The sequence below is a fragment of the Bos grunniens genome, chromosome 11, assembly GCF_055505025.1.
Source record: "Bos grunniens cultivar Pamir isolate PY7600 chromosome 11, Bosgru_T2T1.0, whole genome shotgun sequence".
Taxonomy (NCBI): Eukaryota; Metazoa; Chordata; class Mammalia; order Artiodactyla; family Bovidae; genus Bos; species Bos grunniens.
The window spans coordinates 7,419,928-7,435,540 of NC_141175.1; the positions used below are offsets into that span (position 1 = coordinate 7,419,928).

The window sequence follows — 15,613 nt, forward strand, 5'->3', positions numbered from 1 at the left end:
ATGGTTAGCAGAAGAAATGGTCATTATTTAAAACCATGCACTAAAAATGTCTCATAAAACTTCTAGGCTTTTCAATACTGAAGATCACATATATGCTACTTTAAATATATTTGCCAAAGAATCTATTGATTAGGCATCTGCTTTCCATGGCTCCCCTTTTAATATTCCTGGTACATGTAAGTTGGAGCCACTGTTTTTGTTAAATCTATCTTTTTTTTGGCTGCACTTAGTCTTCACCGTGGTGTAGGTGCTTCCTTGCTCCAAGGAACATGGGATATCAGTTCCCCAACCAGGGATCGACCACCAGGGAAGTCCCCAAATCTTTAAAGATGAAATGTGGTAGACCACCTCAAAGAATTCCACTGTGTTCTCGATATGCAAGATTTCTCTTTTCTGCATCATTGTTTTTCTCTGAAGTACTTGCTTTAGATATTTCATATTTAGGAAATATTGCTTCTTCACAGTCTTTTGAATCTAAATCTACCAGATAATCTTTGCTGTGAGAGTATCAGTAGAGAAAACACGACGTAGTTGAAACACAGCTCATGTGATAGCAACCTCCAAGTCAGTACATTTTTCTTTTATCAGTTTGTCTACTTAGAAATTTTAAATTGTTATGTACCCCTGCCTTTTTTAAGTAATTGCAGCAATCACTATTCTATTGGGTGATGTATATTCCCTTGGAATTTCGAAACTTTAAGGGACAAGAGAGGTCATTTCATGCCCCTACCTCAGGGTTTGAGATGAGGAACTGGAAGCACAGACTTGCCCATTGATTTGTTCGAGGTCACACCATCCAGACACTTGGTCTCTGGATTCCCAGAGCAATGTCCTTTTTGCTGAAGTCCTCTGCCTCTCGTGTCATCTAGTAACACCTGTTGGAGATGAACTCACGTTTCACTCTGTCTGTAAAATGTACCATGATCAAAATTGCAAATTGATTACTGTATACTTCTCTAGGCACATCTGTAGATTCAGGGGAAATGAAAGAAATTAAATGTGAAATAATGAAAGTAGGTACTATGAAAGAGGAATAGCAGTAGGGAATAAAAAGAGAAGTGAACAGTGAAATGGCGTCATACGGAGAGTCTCAGTGTGGACCACGGGTCACCTCCTAGGACTGTTCTTTCTCCTCCCTTCTTCTTTTTGTAAAAGTTGAAGTATAGTTGGTTTACAATGTTGTATTCATTTCTGCTGTACAGCAAAGTGACTCATTTATACATGTACTTACTGAGTCACTTCTTTTTCATATTGTTTTCCTTATGGTTTATCCCAGGACATTGAATATAGTTCCCTGTTCTATTCAGTAGGACCTTATGGTCCATTCATCCGACAGGCAATAGTTTACATCTGCGAATCCCAAACTCTCGGTCCTTCCCTCCCCCGTCCCCTCCCCCTCGGCAGCCACAAATCTGTTCTCTGTATCTGTGAGTTTCTAAACTTACATAAAAATGTTTCACAGACAGGTTCCTCTGTGCTGTGCTTTGGCATTTGTTTTTGTCTTTCTGACTTACTTCACTTAGTACGATAGTCTCTAGGCCCACCCATGTTGCTGCAAATCCCATTGTTTCATGCTTTTTTATGACTGCATAGTATTCCAGTGTGCACCCCACTCCAGTACTCTTGCCTGGAAAATCCCATGGACGGCGGAGCCTGGTAGGCTGCAGTCCGTGGGGTCACTACAAGTCGGACACAACTGAGCGACTTCACTTTCACTTTTCTCTTTCATGCATTGGAGAAGGAAATGGCAACCCACTCCAGTGTTCTTGCCTGGTGAATCCCAGGGATGGCGGAGCCTGGTGGGCTGCCGTCTATGGGGTCGCACAGAGTCGGACACGACTGAAGCGACTTAGCAGCAGCCGCAGCAGCAGTATTCCATTGTACATATGTACTGCATCTTCTTTATCTATGGCTGTTCTTCTAACTACAGAAGCCAAAATAGGACCCAAGAGAAATCAATCAGTGGAGCCATTAGTGAATTTTCTTTTTTCGAGATCACTCTTAGTTTTTATGTAAATTTAGGCCTGCAGAATGTAGAGGGGAGTATTTGGATTCTTGACCTGGAGGTGGGATTAGGAAGAGAGATTAGAGCAGTTTTGGCTAATCTGAGTGTGTTCAGTGTGAGCCTGCTACACAGGTTAAAATTTCTCCTAGTTAAATGTCTTAGCATAAACATCCCTCCAAATATTGTTTCTACTTCCTTCAAGGAGACTTATTCACACAAGTGGTTTTCATTAGCTCTTTGAAAGAAAAGCCGCAGAGCCTTGAAAACACGCCCTTTGAATTTTAATTTTAAACATTCGGACCCAGCCCGTATGTTTGCCTTGGATTTAGAGCAATAATGCTTGACTGAGGATGAGTATAGGGGATGGTGACCTGGTAAGAAAAACTACCCCAGCTCAGTGCTGTAAATAAAAGCCACTGCATAGAAACCCATGGTCTGCCCTCTAGTTAAATCATGTCAGGTCTTAACATCCAGGTAAGTGACCAGCTGGTGACCATGCCTATTCTTATTTGCTCTGTCTTTAGCTAAAAGATTCAAACCTATGCAAGTCTTTCACATTGAAAGATGGAAGGAATTAAATGGTTCAGTTGTGAACATTTTGTGGCTTTTTAACTTGTAAACAAAAATACTAACTTCATCTTTTATCCCTGATTTCTCAATTATCTTCTGTATAAGGTGATATGTCTGCCTTTTTGTTTTAGGAATCTTTCAAAGAAATACCAACCTAAAAAGAACTCGAAGGAGGAAGAAGAATACAGGTGTGTTTATCACTGATTGTTATGTGGCCGTATGTATATGTCCTTGGTGATGATTATAAAGGAAATCTACATATACTCTGTAGATGTAGTATACCTACAAAAATAAGTTGCATTCCTCATTCATATTTGTGTCAATTTTTAAATTTGGGGGAAGACAATAAAAACTTAAATAACTTTTCTTATAGAGGCACTAGACCTCGTCCAGATTGTTTCAATTAAGGTAATTAGGAAAAGCTTAGCCTATAAGCAAATACAGGAAGTGTGGATGGACTGTGCATTCCTCATCTTGGTAAATTCAGGTGTCTCATTCATCTAGGAAATATGTCCGTTTCAGACAGCAGTTAAGACATCTTAACATGGCTAGTCCAAAAGTATCATCTCTAATTTAGATCTAAATATCCATGACATTAGAACATTTAGTAGGTATATGTATTTGGGGTTTTACCTGGGCTAGTAACAAAGCCAAATGTTGCCTGATACAGAGCAATTTGGCTTCGCAAAATGAAAAATGTTTCAGTTGTAATTAATTGTGTGCCATGTTGATGAGAACACCCTGATGTGTAATGAATTTGTCAAGACCCTATGGGAGCTGGAGGCATATTACCCTGATAGTAATGTTAATTACTCTTTCGCTGGCGGGAAGCCGCGTGAGAGAGGATGTGCCCTGTTTGGAAAGGAGTGGTGTGTGTTCTGTTCTGTAGGTATACGGCTTGCCAAGCCTTCCTTGCCACCCTGAATGAAATGAACGATTATGCTGGGCAGCATGAACTCATCTCCGAGAATATGACCTCTCAGATCATTGTGGAGTTAGTGCGCTACGTCCAGGAGCTGAAGCAGGAGAGGAAATCGGTAACTAAAATTTGTTTTTCTTCCTAAGAGGTGGAGCAAAGATGATGGGACTATCCCTCCAAGTTTTTGTTTGTTTGTTTTTATGGTTTCCTGTGCTATACAGTAAATCCTTGTTGCTTATCTATTTTATTTATTTTTTGACCATGCCGCTAGGCATGTGGGATCTTAGCTCCCCAATCAGGAATCAAACCTGTGTCTCCTGCATTGGAAGTGCAGAGTTTTAACCACTGGGCCGCCAGGCAAGTCCCTCCTGAGAAGTTTCAAAGTTAAATGAAATCATATGAGACAGTGGGTCTTAAATTGCCACCTTTGAGAAGCATATAAAAATTCAGGACCCTATTCCTAGAAAGTGTGTCCAGGTCTTTACGTATGATTTCAAGGGTCCATTATATACTCTGCAACTCATTTGTGGGCCCCAGAATACTAACCTTTTACGATGAATTTAAATATATTTGAGGCTCTGGGACATACAAGAGCAAGCAAGGTAATATGGTGTCTGCTGTGTGGAATAAATTGTATTAAAATAAATCCTTATAAGGAGTTCGAAAGAGCCAGAAAGATGGCCTCAGTTACAGACCCTCTGTTCCCTGGCTCATTCATTGTCATCTAATAAAGGGCCTTTTTGGTCCTCTCATCACCATTACAGTCTTTTCATGACTTTTATTGTTAACAAAAGGGAAAAATGTACCCTCGAGTAAAGTATATTCATAGTCAAGATTTTGACCGAAGAGATTTACCATTAAGCCGTGGTCTATATCACTGTACTTGGATTGCCTGTGAGGCACGTAATAATTTGTTGTAATAAAATACCAAAGTTGGCCAGTGACATGCTTTTCTCATGCAAGAGTCGACTCATTGGAAAAGACCCTGGTGCTGGGAAAGATGGAAGGCCACGGGAGAAGGGGGTGGCAGAGGATGAGATGGTTGGACAGCGTCACTGACTCAGTGGGCATGAATTTGAGCAAACTCTGGGAGATAGTGAGGGACGGAGGAGCCTGGCGTGCTGCAGTCTGTAGGGTCACAGTTGGACACAGCTGAGGACCGAACAACGATGACAAAATGCTTTCCTGTGTACGTTTGAGTCCTTCTCTGAGTGCTCTGGAGATACATGAGCCAATAAGACTGGTAGAGTTTTTGCTGAAATGGAGGAGACATTAAATAATAATGACCAAAATAATTATTTAATTGCAATTGTGATAGTGTCAACAAAGTCCAATGTATATACACAAATGAACATATAATGGGAACAGCTGACATGCTCATGCGCCATATCAGGGGAAGGTTCCCCAGAGGGCTTGAGGGACAAGTGGGAGCCACCTGGGACAAAGATTCAGTAGAGAGAACAGCTGTGCAAAGGCCCTGAGGCAGGAAGGTGTTTGGAACAAAGTTATATTGAGATGAGGCTTTTTGTCTGTTCACATTAGAGTGGTGATTCCCAAGAAGGCACAGCTTTTTCTACCCACCCCAGCAAATATTTGTCAATGTCTGGAGATGTTTCTGGTTGTTTGGGTTATTATAGCTGGGGGTGGGGGTTGCTGCTGGCTTCCAGTGGGTAGAACCCAGAAGTGCTGTTAACATCCCATAATGCACAGGATGAGCCTCCACGACAAAGAATTACCCGACCCAAAATGTGTGCGCCAGAGCTCCAGTAGGGTGACAGGCTCGATAGACTGTTCACGAAAGGGGAACTTTTATGTGACGGCAAGGAAGCAGCGAAACAGAATACTGAGGTTTGGAATGAAGCAAAATCCCCATACAGTCATAAAATAAACACGGTAAATCTGGATGCAATGTTGGACTGCTTCCCTGGCTCCAGAATTTCCCTCGACCCCGCAAAGTTTCTGTTAAACACCTTCTTCTTATTTGTTCCTTTGGTCAGTGCCTCGTGTCTCTTACTGACCTTCCTTCGCTCATACGGTTTAGCATTTTAGCCAACACTCTGAGTTGAAAACTCCGTGTATTTACCTTAGAGGGAAGTATTCATTCTCTTTTCTGGAGTGAATCGTGAAGTGTGAAGTCCACGTGACTTGGCCTCCTGTTGCTTTTTTCAGTGCCTCCCCTCCAACCACACGGCCCCTCGCTGCTCCTCGCCCACGCCCTCTGCGTCCTGGCCCAGAGCCTTTGCACTGCGTTTTCTTGCCTCGGTAAAACTTTTCCCTAAGTATCTGCAGAGTCCACTTCCCGACTTCTTTCTCAGGAGTGTCGGCTTCTCGTTCAGGTCTGTCTCGTTTATCTTATTGAAGACTATAGGACTTTCCTGGTGGTCCAGTGGCTAAGACTGCACTCCCAGTGCAGGGGCCCAGGTTCCATCCGAGTCAGGGCACTAGATCTCATGCGCCGCAACTAAGCTGCTGTGCTACAACTAAAGAGCCCACATGCCACAGCTAAGACCCAGCACCGCCAAAGAAAGAAATATTTTTTTAAAATTACAAGGTCCTCCCACCTTCTCCACCTCATTTATGCTACTTCCCCCTGCTTTATTTATTTATTTTTCTTTAGCTGTTGTTGTTCAGTCACTTAACTTGTTGTACTGCTGCTGCTAAGTCACTTCAGTCGTGTCCAACTCTGTGCGACCCCAGAGACGGCAGCCCATCAGGCTCCCCTGTCCCTGGGATTCTCCAGGCAAGAACACTGGAGTGGGTTGCCATTTCCTTCTCCAAAGCATGAAAGTGAAAAGTGAAAGTGAAGTCGCTCAGTCGTGTCCGACTCTTAGCGACCCCAGGACTGCAGCCCATCAGGCTCCTCCATCCATGGGATTTTCCAGGCAAGAGTACTGGAGTGGGGTGCCATTGCCTTCTCCTTGTACTAAAGCAAAGCTTAGATTCTCATGTTTGCATTTTCATGTAAATAACATTATGTTGTTGTTGTTGTTGTCCAGTCACTAAGTTGTGTCTGGCTCTTTGCGACCCCAAGGACTGTAGCACACCAGGCTTCCCTGTCCTTCACTATCTCCCAGAGTTTGCTCAAACTCATGTCCGTTGAGTTGGTGATGCTATCTAACCGTCTCATCCTCTGCCATCCCCTTCTCCTCTTGCCTTCTTTAGTACCTAATAGTACCTAACATTTTAAGTGTTTGTTTATTTCTCTTTCACCCCACACTGGAAACTCCACAAGGGCAAGACATGTCTTGTCTCAGCCCCTAAAAGAGTGACGAGTGTCGGGCTCTCGATCAATACTCTTGGAGTGAAAGGAAGAATTGAGGAGTAGAAGCAGCCATCTTCAGCATAGCTTAGTTCTCAGTGGGACTTTACTAGTTGGGGATCCTGTGTTTCTGTGTTATGACTTCATCCTTTTGTTTAATTGACTCACTGTTAATCATATGTCTTTTTTATAGTGTGTCATATCTGTACTTTGAATTCTTTTCCTTCTTTAATCAAAAATTATAGTCATTTAATGAGTAAATGATAGGTAGTACAGTCAGACATTAAATGATATCTTGCAATACATAGCATTGCTTTTATTTTAGGGAGAATTACTCTCTCTGAGTCAGATGTTCTGCTGGGAGGAGATGTAAACAACATACTCTTTTAAAGCCTTTTGTAATTCTATTCAGATGAAAATTTAGGAAACTGAAACTTTTTAAAGTTCTAGAAAGAATATCAATAAATACATGTACATTTCCAGTGTTTTAATGTAATGATTTATGAACTTATTTGCTTTATTACATGGTAATAGTTACCATTATTTAGAATGCTTGATATGGCAGTATGTTGATGCTCTAATATCGACAATTATTTTGATAATATTGGATATTTAACCATTTGGCCTCAAGTGCTTATTTTTATAGGTGATAATAACTATGAGGAGGAGGGGCGGGCTGTTATACATTTTGCTCATTGTTTTACTTACATTTTGCCCCCAGCCAGCCCCCCTCTCTGGGCAGTGGTTGTTCGCATACGAGCTTTTGTTCCCGCTGAGTTTATTTTCTTGAACTTACATCCAAGGATGCCAGATTGACAGGTATGAAGGTCTCTGCAGTGTAGAAAGGGCTGTAGAAGGGCTCCTTGGGATGCTCTCGTGCTGAGCAGCCTTTCTCCCCGTGACCTTTTACTTTTGGTTACCCTGACTTTTCTTAGTAAGTGATCTAATTTTCTTAAGGATGATTCTCAAAACCACAGTGCACTGCTATCGCTTCCACTTTCTGGTGATGGTAACTATCAGCAGAAGGACACCAAGAGAGCTAGAGACCAAATCCAGCTCTTCTGGGGTCACATTCAGTTGCTGCTTCACTGCGGCACTGTGAAGCGCTGCCAGTGAACTTCAGATCTTCCTGGGAGGAGAGGAGAGCCTGAATCAGAAGTATGTCCGGAGAGCTTCAGCTCCTGGTGGTCGGGGAGGTGAGGAAGGGACCCAGGGTCTGCAGTCAACAAACCCGCTTAGGACTCCAACAGCCCCACTAGCTAGGAAACCTTAGTCAGGATGTAAAACTCTGAGCAACTTAGTTCTGCATCTGTAAGTGAGGCTGATGGTAATAAACCCCTTCCAGAGTTGCGGGGAGGGTTACAACAAGACAAGTACCCACCGCCTAGCACCTCTATGGTATTGATGCGTAGGCACTGCACATCCGGAACCTCCCATCAGGGCCTTCTGCTTCTCAATACAGAATCTCCTTCCTACTCCAGAGAAAGGGCTTGATCAGGGTTTATTACAGAAAGCAGGAACGTCTACAGGTCTCCTTGTGACCATGTGTCATAACAGGTGCATTTAAAAGGATCTTTCTAAAAATGTTGACTTGGCGGATGGCATTGAAAACAAGCTGCTTTTAAAATTTTAGGTCAAGCTATTGTTTCTTGTGGCTGGCTAGAAATACTGTCCTGCTGAAGTACCATTCTTAACTGTCAGCCTAATACCTTCTGAGCCACTTAATATAGTGGTGAGTTCCTCCCTGCCCAAAGGGACAGTTTAGAATTTACAGGATTACTGCTGGATCTTATTACTCCCAATAGAGAGTGTTTCCACGTTCAGTTCCAATAGCAGTAGAAAATCATTTTTCATCTAGATTTTTCTATGTTTGAGCACATTAATCTCTAACAAGGTGAGAAATGGCTCACTATGCAAAAGATGAGGTTTCCTTCCTTCCTTGGATGGATTTGAAAGGAAGTGGAAGAACCCGCCTGCCAATGCAGGTTAGATGTAAGAGGCACGGGTTCGCTCCCTGAGTTGGGAAGATCCCCTGGAGGAGGGCACAGCAACCCACTCGAGTATTCTTGCCTGGAGAATCCCATGGACAGAGAAGCCTGGCAGGTGGCGATCCATAGCGTCACACGGAGCTGGACACGGCTGAGGCAACGCACGCTGGTGGTGTGAGAGATGAGAGTAGAGGGGGATACGGACATTCTCCTTGCCTCTGGGCCATGTTGTGCTCACAAGTGAGTTGTCTGATCTTAAGCAGAATCTTGAAGTCTTAAAGGTATAACCAATTCACGATGCTGTAGAGCAGAAACTAGGCTCCCACATGCTGAGTGGCCAAAAAAATTTTTTAATTAAAAAAGTGTACAACCTGAGAGTTTCAAAAAATTAATTTCAAAAAATCTCCAACTGTAAGATAGAATGATGCTCACTGTTCATATTTTTAGGGGGAAAGATGATTTTTTAAAATTTATTTCATTTTTTAATTGAAGCATGGTTGATTTACAATCTTGCTCCAATCTCTGTTGTACAACAAACTGACTCAGTTATGCACATATAGACATTCTTTTAAAAAATTCTTTTCCATTGTCGTTTACCCCTGGAGATTGGATGCAGTTCCCTGTACTGCACAGTAGGCCCTGGTTTATCCATTCTAAATGGAATAGTTTGCATCTATCAGCCCCAAACCCCAGTCCATCCCTCTCCCTCCCCTGCTCCCTGTTGGCCACCACGGGTCTTATTTCCATGTCTAGGAGTCTGTTTCTGTTTTGAGGGTACGTTCATTTGTGCTATATTTTACATTCAACATAGAAGTCATGCCATATGGTATCTCTGGGCCCATCCGTACTGCTGCAAATGGCATTATTTTGTTCCTTTTTATGGCTGAGTAGTATTCCACTGTATATATGTACCATATCTTCTTTATCTATTGTTCTGTTGTGGACATTTAAGTTTCCATGTCTTGGCTCTTGTGAATAGAGCTGCTATGAGCGCTGGGGTACAGGTATCTTTTCGAATTCTAGTTTTGTCTGGATATATGCCCAGAAGTGAAGTTGCAGGATCTTATGTGCTGTGCTGTGCTTAGTCGTTCAGTCGTGTCTGACTCTTTGGGACCCCATGGACTATAGCCTACCAGGCTCCTCTGTCCATGGAGATTCTCCAGGCTAGAATACTGGAGTGGTTGCCATGCCCTCTTCCAGGGGATCTTCCCAACCCAGAGGTTGAACCCAGGTCTCCCACGTTGCAGGCAGATTCTTTACCACCTGAGCCACCAGGGAAGCCCCGGGATCATATGATAACTCTATTTTTAGATTTTTGAGGAACCTCCATGCTCTTCTCCATGATGGTTGCACCAACCTACGTTCCCATCAGCAGTGTAGGAGGGTTCCCTTTTCTCCTTACTCTCTCTTTCATTTGTTATTTGTAGACTTGAGGAAATACGATTTTTATGCAGCAGTTTCCACACATGCTCTGTTCTGTAGGGAGCTCACTCACCTAGTATTATGAATAACCAGTGTCTGTCCTGATACACAAAAGTGTGTTTGCTTGTTTTGACGAAAATGTGTTGATTTTGTGAAAGGAAATTCTTTAAAAGAGAGCTTTGACTTGCCATTTGCAAGAGCACAGCCATTTAGGTTCTTTCCTGCCTGGTGTTTGAGCCAGCAGCAGTCCTCACTAGGGACCACCAGCACTTCTGGAAGCCTGAGAGGGGCAGTGGCTCTTAATTTCTTCACCTAATGGGTCCACTCAAGGCAACTGTATTTTTGGCAAGATGCTCACCTTCTCTTTAGAAGTAATGGAATTAGTAGCCTGCCCTTGGGGTGAGTATAAGTCAAAATATACAGTGACCATTTCCTGTGCTTCGCATAAGTCTTTTATTCTCAAAGATAAATTAACACATCTGATTTTGTGCCAGTGTCTTGGATTTACTGGTGTTCAGTGATCATGGGTAGAAACAACTGGGGAAATCAACAGTTCTTTCTAAGGCAGCATGATGAATTTTAATGTGTAAAATCTGGAAGTTTTATACTGGCTTGCTTTTCATGAGTGTGAGTGAGTGCTCAGTCATGTCTGACTCTTTGCAACCCCACAGACTGTAGCCCACCAGGTTCCTCTGTCCATGAGATTTTCCAGGCAATAATAGTGGAGTAAGTTGCCATTTCCCCCTCCAGGGGATCTTTCTGACCCAGGGATCAAACCTGTATCTCCTGCATTGCAGGCAGATTCTTTATCTGGCTATCAGGAAGCTTGGGCTGGTTTTTTTAGATTTTTATAAATTTATAATGAGAGCGATATTCATTATCTCTGTAATCTGACCACATGCAATGAAAACTTCAATTTCTTTTATTTATTCTTTCTTTTTAGGTAGAGTGACTGTGATTCATTTATTAGTTGCCAAAATTTTACAAAAACTCTGAATTAAAGAACAAAAACTTAAAATCCTTGTCAATCAAAATCCTCATTTTTGTGTTTCCTTCTGTGTATATGCTCAGTCACTCAGTTTTGTCCAGTTCTTTCAGTCCATGAGGTCATTCTTTGTGACCCCATAGACTGTAACCCACCAGGCTCTTCTGTCCATGGGGTTTTCCAGGCAAGGATACTAGAATGTGTTGCCATTTTCTTCTCCAGGGGATCTTCCCAACCCAGGGATTGAACCCGAATCTCTTGCATCTCCTGCATTGGCAGGCAGATTCTTTACCACTAGTGTCACCTGGGAAGTCCTGAAAATATGTGGTTTTCATAATTAGAATTTTAGTGGCTATAGTTATTAAATAATTTTAGAGAGCAGTGTTCAGCTCCAACCTCTGAGTCTGTGTAGGGTTATCTGCAGTGGTCACCACTAACCACATATGAGGGATTTATGGAGATTTATAGCTCCAGGAGGGGAATCAGGAGGTTCCAGCCAACATTTACTGGAACCTCTAACTACATTTCTCCCGGCAGGTGGAAAGAATGCTTCATTTCAAAATGTTGGCCAGGAGCAGAATCAGTTTTTGGCAATGGTTATCTGAAGAGTTCTAGAGGAAATAATTATACAATGCCTTCAGTGACTCACTAAAATTTTTCTAAATCTCAGATAATGCTTGCAAGACCCTACATTACTGCAAAATGACCATAAGAAAAATTTCCCCAAGGTTTCAGAGATGTTGAAAAATTGATAACTAAAAGTCACGCACTCTTCTTAAAGTTTAGGTGTTGAATAGGTTCTGTTTATGAAACTTACAAAACAAACTTAATTGCCTGTAAGGCAGTTCTGCAGCCCAGACTGGCTCTCATATGTCTAGGGCATGTTTTTTTTTGTTCGTTTGTTTTGGCTGCACCCTGCCGTGCAGCTTGGGGAATCTCAGTTCCCTGACCAGGGACTGAACCCCAGCCATGGCGGTGAAAGCACCAAATCCTAACCATTGGGCCACCAGCAAACTCCCTAGAACATGTTTTTATAAGAGATGACAGTGAACAGTTAAAACGTAGCATGAAGGAAAGCAGAAAGTAAAAGGAGCTTATCTGTGTGATCAAGCTAATTGCAAATCTGTTTTTGATTTATTCAGTCCTGTTGAGATTCAGCTGTGGATACTCTATTATAAAGCCAGAACCTGTAAGAAGAAAATGCAGAAAAGCAAGGCAGATATTAGATTTCATGATCAGGAAAAAGAGCAGTGGGTCTAAAAAAGCAGTTAGTTCTTCCTTACTGGTGTTACTGTGCTGAGTCACTCAGTCATGTCTGACTCTGCAACCCCATGGACTGTATAGATAGCCCACCAGGCTCCTCTGTCTGTGGGATTTCCCAGGCAAGAGGGGGTTGCCATTTTCTCCTCCAGGGGAACTTCCTTACTCAAGGATGGAACCCACATCTCCTGCATTGCTCATTTACCACTGAGCCACCTGGGAAACCCCTCACAAAGCAGGAAACCCTCCAAAACTAGTTGGCCTTTTGTATGTCATGCTTATACAACACCCACTAATAGCCTCGGGTTTAATGTATATCTAGAAGGTATATTTTGTTTTGTTCTGTCCTCTTTGTTTTCAAAGAATATTCTATTTAGACCAGCATTCTATTAAGACCTTGTCCCCACTGTGGCTCTGTCACCTGCAAAACCACTGGTCTGATGAAGCAAAGAAATTCTATTTTCTCATTTATGGGATGACATACTTAGTTATCAGGATCCTTCAGTTTTGTCCTTGACTTCCTGAATTTGAAATGTGACTTTGTATTTCCCCCTTGTAAGTAGGAATGAGACCTTTTTCTTATAAAATTTGTGAGAATTCCTTGACAAAAGTTGTGTGTCTCTCCCCTGATTCACTGACACAGCATCGTTGTCAGTGGAGGCCCTGGAGCCCAGGAAGAGTGTAAAGGATGTCCCAGAGTTCTGTGATGAGGTGGCCCACTCAACCTGTCCAAAAACAAACTGTGGATCCCCAGAGTTTATCCTTTATCCTGCCCCAGTCCTATCCTGTTATCCAGTCCAGCACTTCCCTGGTGCCTCAGACAGTGAAGAATCTGTCTGCAATGCAGGAGACCTGGGTTTGATCCCTAGGTTGGGAAGATCCCCTTGAAAGGAAATAGCAACCCATGCCAGGATTCTTGCCTGGAGAATCCCATGGACAGAGGAGCCTGGCGGGCTACAGTCTGCGGGGTCACAAAGAGTCGGACACGACTGAGTGACTAAGCACAGCATTCCTATCTACAATTCCCACCGTCTGTGAATGGCAGCCCTTTTTAACCCAGTTGTTCTGGCCAAAAACGTGGGGCACCCAAGGCTTATTTTTCCCTTACGCCCCATCTTCTGGCTAACGTCAGGTCCTGTCGGCTGTACCTTCAGTAAATGTTCTGAATCCAGACACTTCTCAGCACTTCCTGCACAACCAGTCTCTCATCATCTCTCATCTGATGGACTGTCCTAAGCCTTTTAGTTTTAACTCGTCTCTGCTTCCAGGCCTGCTCCCTGGTCAGTGGTCCAGCTCCCCATCTCCATCTCCACCACCAGCTCCCCCTTGGGCAGGTGCAGCAGCCTGCCCCTCCTGCTTCCATTCAGTACATTCTCCATACAGCAGGCAGCACAACCCTGTGATAATGCAAATCAGACCATGTCACTTCCCTTCTTACATTTTTCCAGTAGCTTTCCACAGTGCTCATGGGGCTTGGGAAGCCATCCACGGTCTGGCCCTTGCTTTCTTCTCCTGCCTTACCCTCCCTCTCAGTCTAATTGCACTGGCATCTCTCAGTTCCCTGGACAGGCCAAGCCCTTTCCCACTTCAAAGCATCCTCATTAGCTGTTCCCGCTGCTTGCTTGGAACGGTGTTTCTGAGAACTTTGCAAGTTCACTCCTGCACTTTGTTCAAGCCTCTGCTTCAGCATCCTCCCAGACTGCCCCGTCTAAACGCTGCCCACACCCACACCCATCCCTCCCTAGTTCCTTACCCTCTTCTCCTACCACTGTGTCTACAGGTCCACAGGGAAAGGAACTTTGTTTTATTCACAAGCAATGTAGCACCCTGCACGTGTGGGTGTGCAATGAACACACTTGAATGAATGATTTGAGTTGGACTTTAAACCTTTCAGCTCAGGGAAGGATGACTGTCCCTGAAGCTTCACCTATTCACCTAGCACTCTATCTAAAACCCTTATTAAAGGTGATTTCCCTTGGTTTGGTTTGGAAGAACAGTTTCATACCCTTGGAAGAGATCACCTGAAGAATCTAAGCCATTGGCTGCTTACTATCGATCCTTTGAAGATCCTTTCATCCTGAGTGAATCAGGATTCTTCAGAGGAATTAGAATCTTAAGGAATGTGAAAGAATGGATTGTTTTGAAGAACAGTTTTAAAAAAGACTTCTGGAGTCTAGGTGAAAAGTGTGGATGCGGGGAATTCTCTGCAGGTCCAGTGGATAGACTCTGTGCGCTCACTTCCGAGGGCCCAAGTTCAATCCCTGTTTGGGGAACTGAGATCCCATGAGCCTCGTGTGCAGACATAAAGAGCAATAGTGTGTTTGTGGAGAGTTCTGGGGAGTGAAAGCCAGCAGGAGAATAAGAGCGTGCTGGGGGGAGGGGAGCAGCAGGAGAGGGGATGACGGCAACTTGACCAGAGCTGCTGGACCTGGACTGGGCTGGGGGTGGGGGCTGCCCAGTGCCCGGACGGTCAGTATTATGGGGGAAGTTAAGTAACTGCACACGACACAGGGAGGCAGGCATTTTAGGAACTTTAAACAAGTCCATTGAGAAAGTATTTTTGTTATAAATGAATTTGGAGGAAACAGGTCTTACTGAAGAAAACCACAAGGCCATTCCCATCACAAATGTTTCTGGGGTTATGGTTTGGGCTTCACTGAAGTGACAACTGCCTTGAACCTGTCTGAAGGTGCTTCACAGCTTCCCTACACAGGCCACATGAATATCCACACACACAGATTTATCATTAGGTTAATTAACCCTGAGTCAGGCTAGCACTAGAAGCCTGCTGGTATTCAAGCCCATCACACTGTACGGTTTTTTGGAAATTCTAGTATCTGTCACAGCTATATTTTCTGGAAACTCCTTTCTTCTTCCCCTTTTAAAGTTTTTTGTGTTCCTTTGTTTTCATATGTAGAATCTGAGTTTTATTTAAAATTCCAGATGGCTGGCTGGCTGGCTGTCCTTATTTGAGTGTTTATTCTGTTATTTTTTTTCCACCTTTTTTTTTTTAAAGACGTGGCTCTTTTCACATCAATGCCGTATTTTGCTTTTTTAATGTAGTTTTTAAAATTGTTGATCTATGTTATATATATAGCAAAATGAGTAGCTGTTGTACCTAATTGCAGTGTGTGAGTAACAAATAATCTCACCATTTATCTATTCAGCCTAAGGATGATTTCTTGCAGCACAGTTAAATCTGCTT

At 43.1% G+C, this 15,613-nt stretch overlaps 1 protein-coding gene across 20 annotated transcripts in view; it reads left to right on the forward strand.

Moving 5' to 3' along the window:
- FNBP1 (formin binding protein 1) overlaps positions 1-15,613 on the forward strand; it is a 132,442-nt gene that overhangs the window by 54,096 nt on the left and 62,733 nt on the right. For all 20 annotated transcript variants that reach the window (XM_086324523.1, XM_086324524.1, XM_086324528.1 and 17 more), the window contains exons 3-4: positions 2,707-2,763; positions 3,465-3,612. In XM_086324523.1, coding sequence (XP_086180649.1) covers positions 2,707-2,763; positions 3,465-3,612 — 205 coding nt within the window. The remainder of the gene's footprint in view (positions 1-2,706; positions 2,764-3,464; positions 3,613-15,613) is intronic.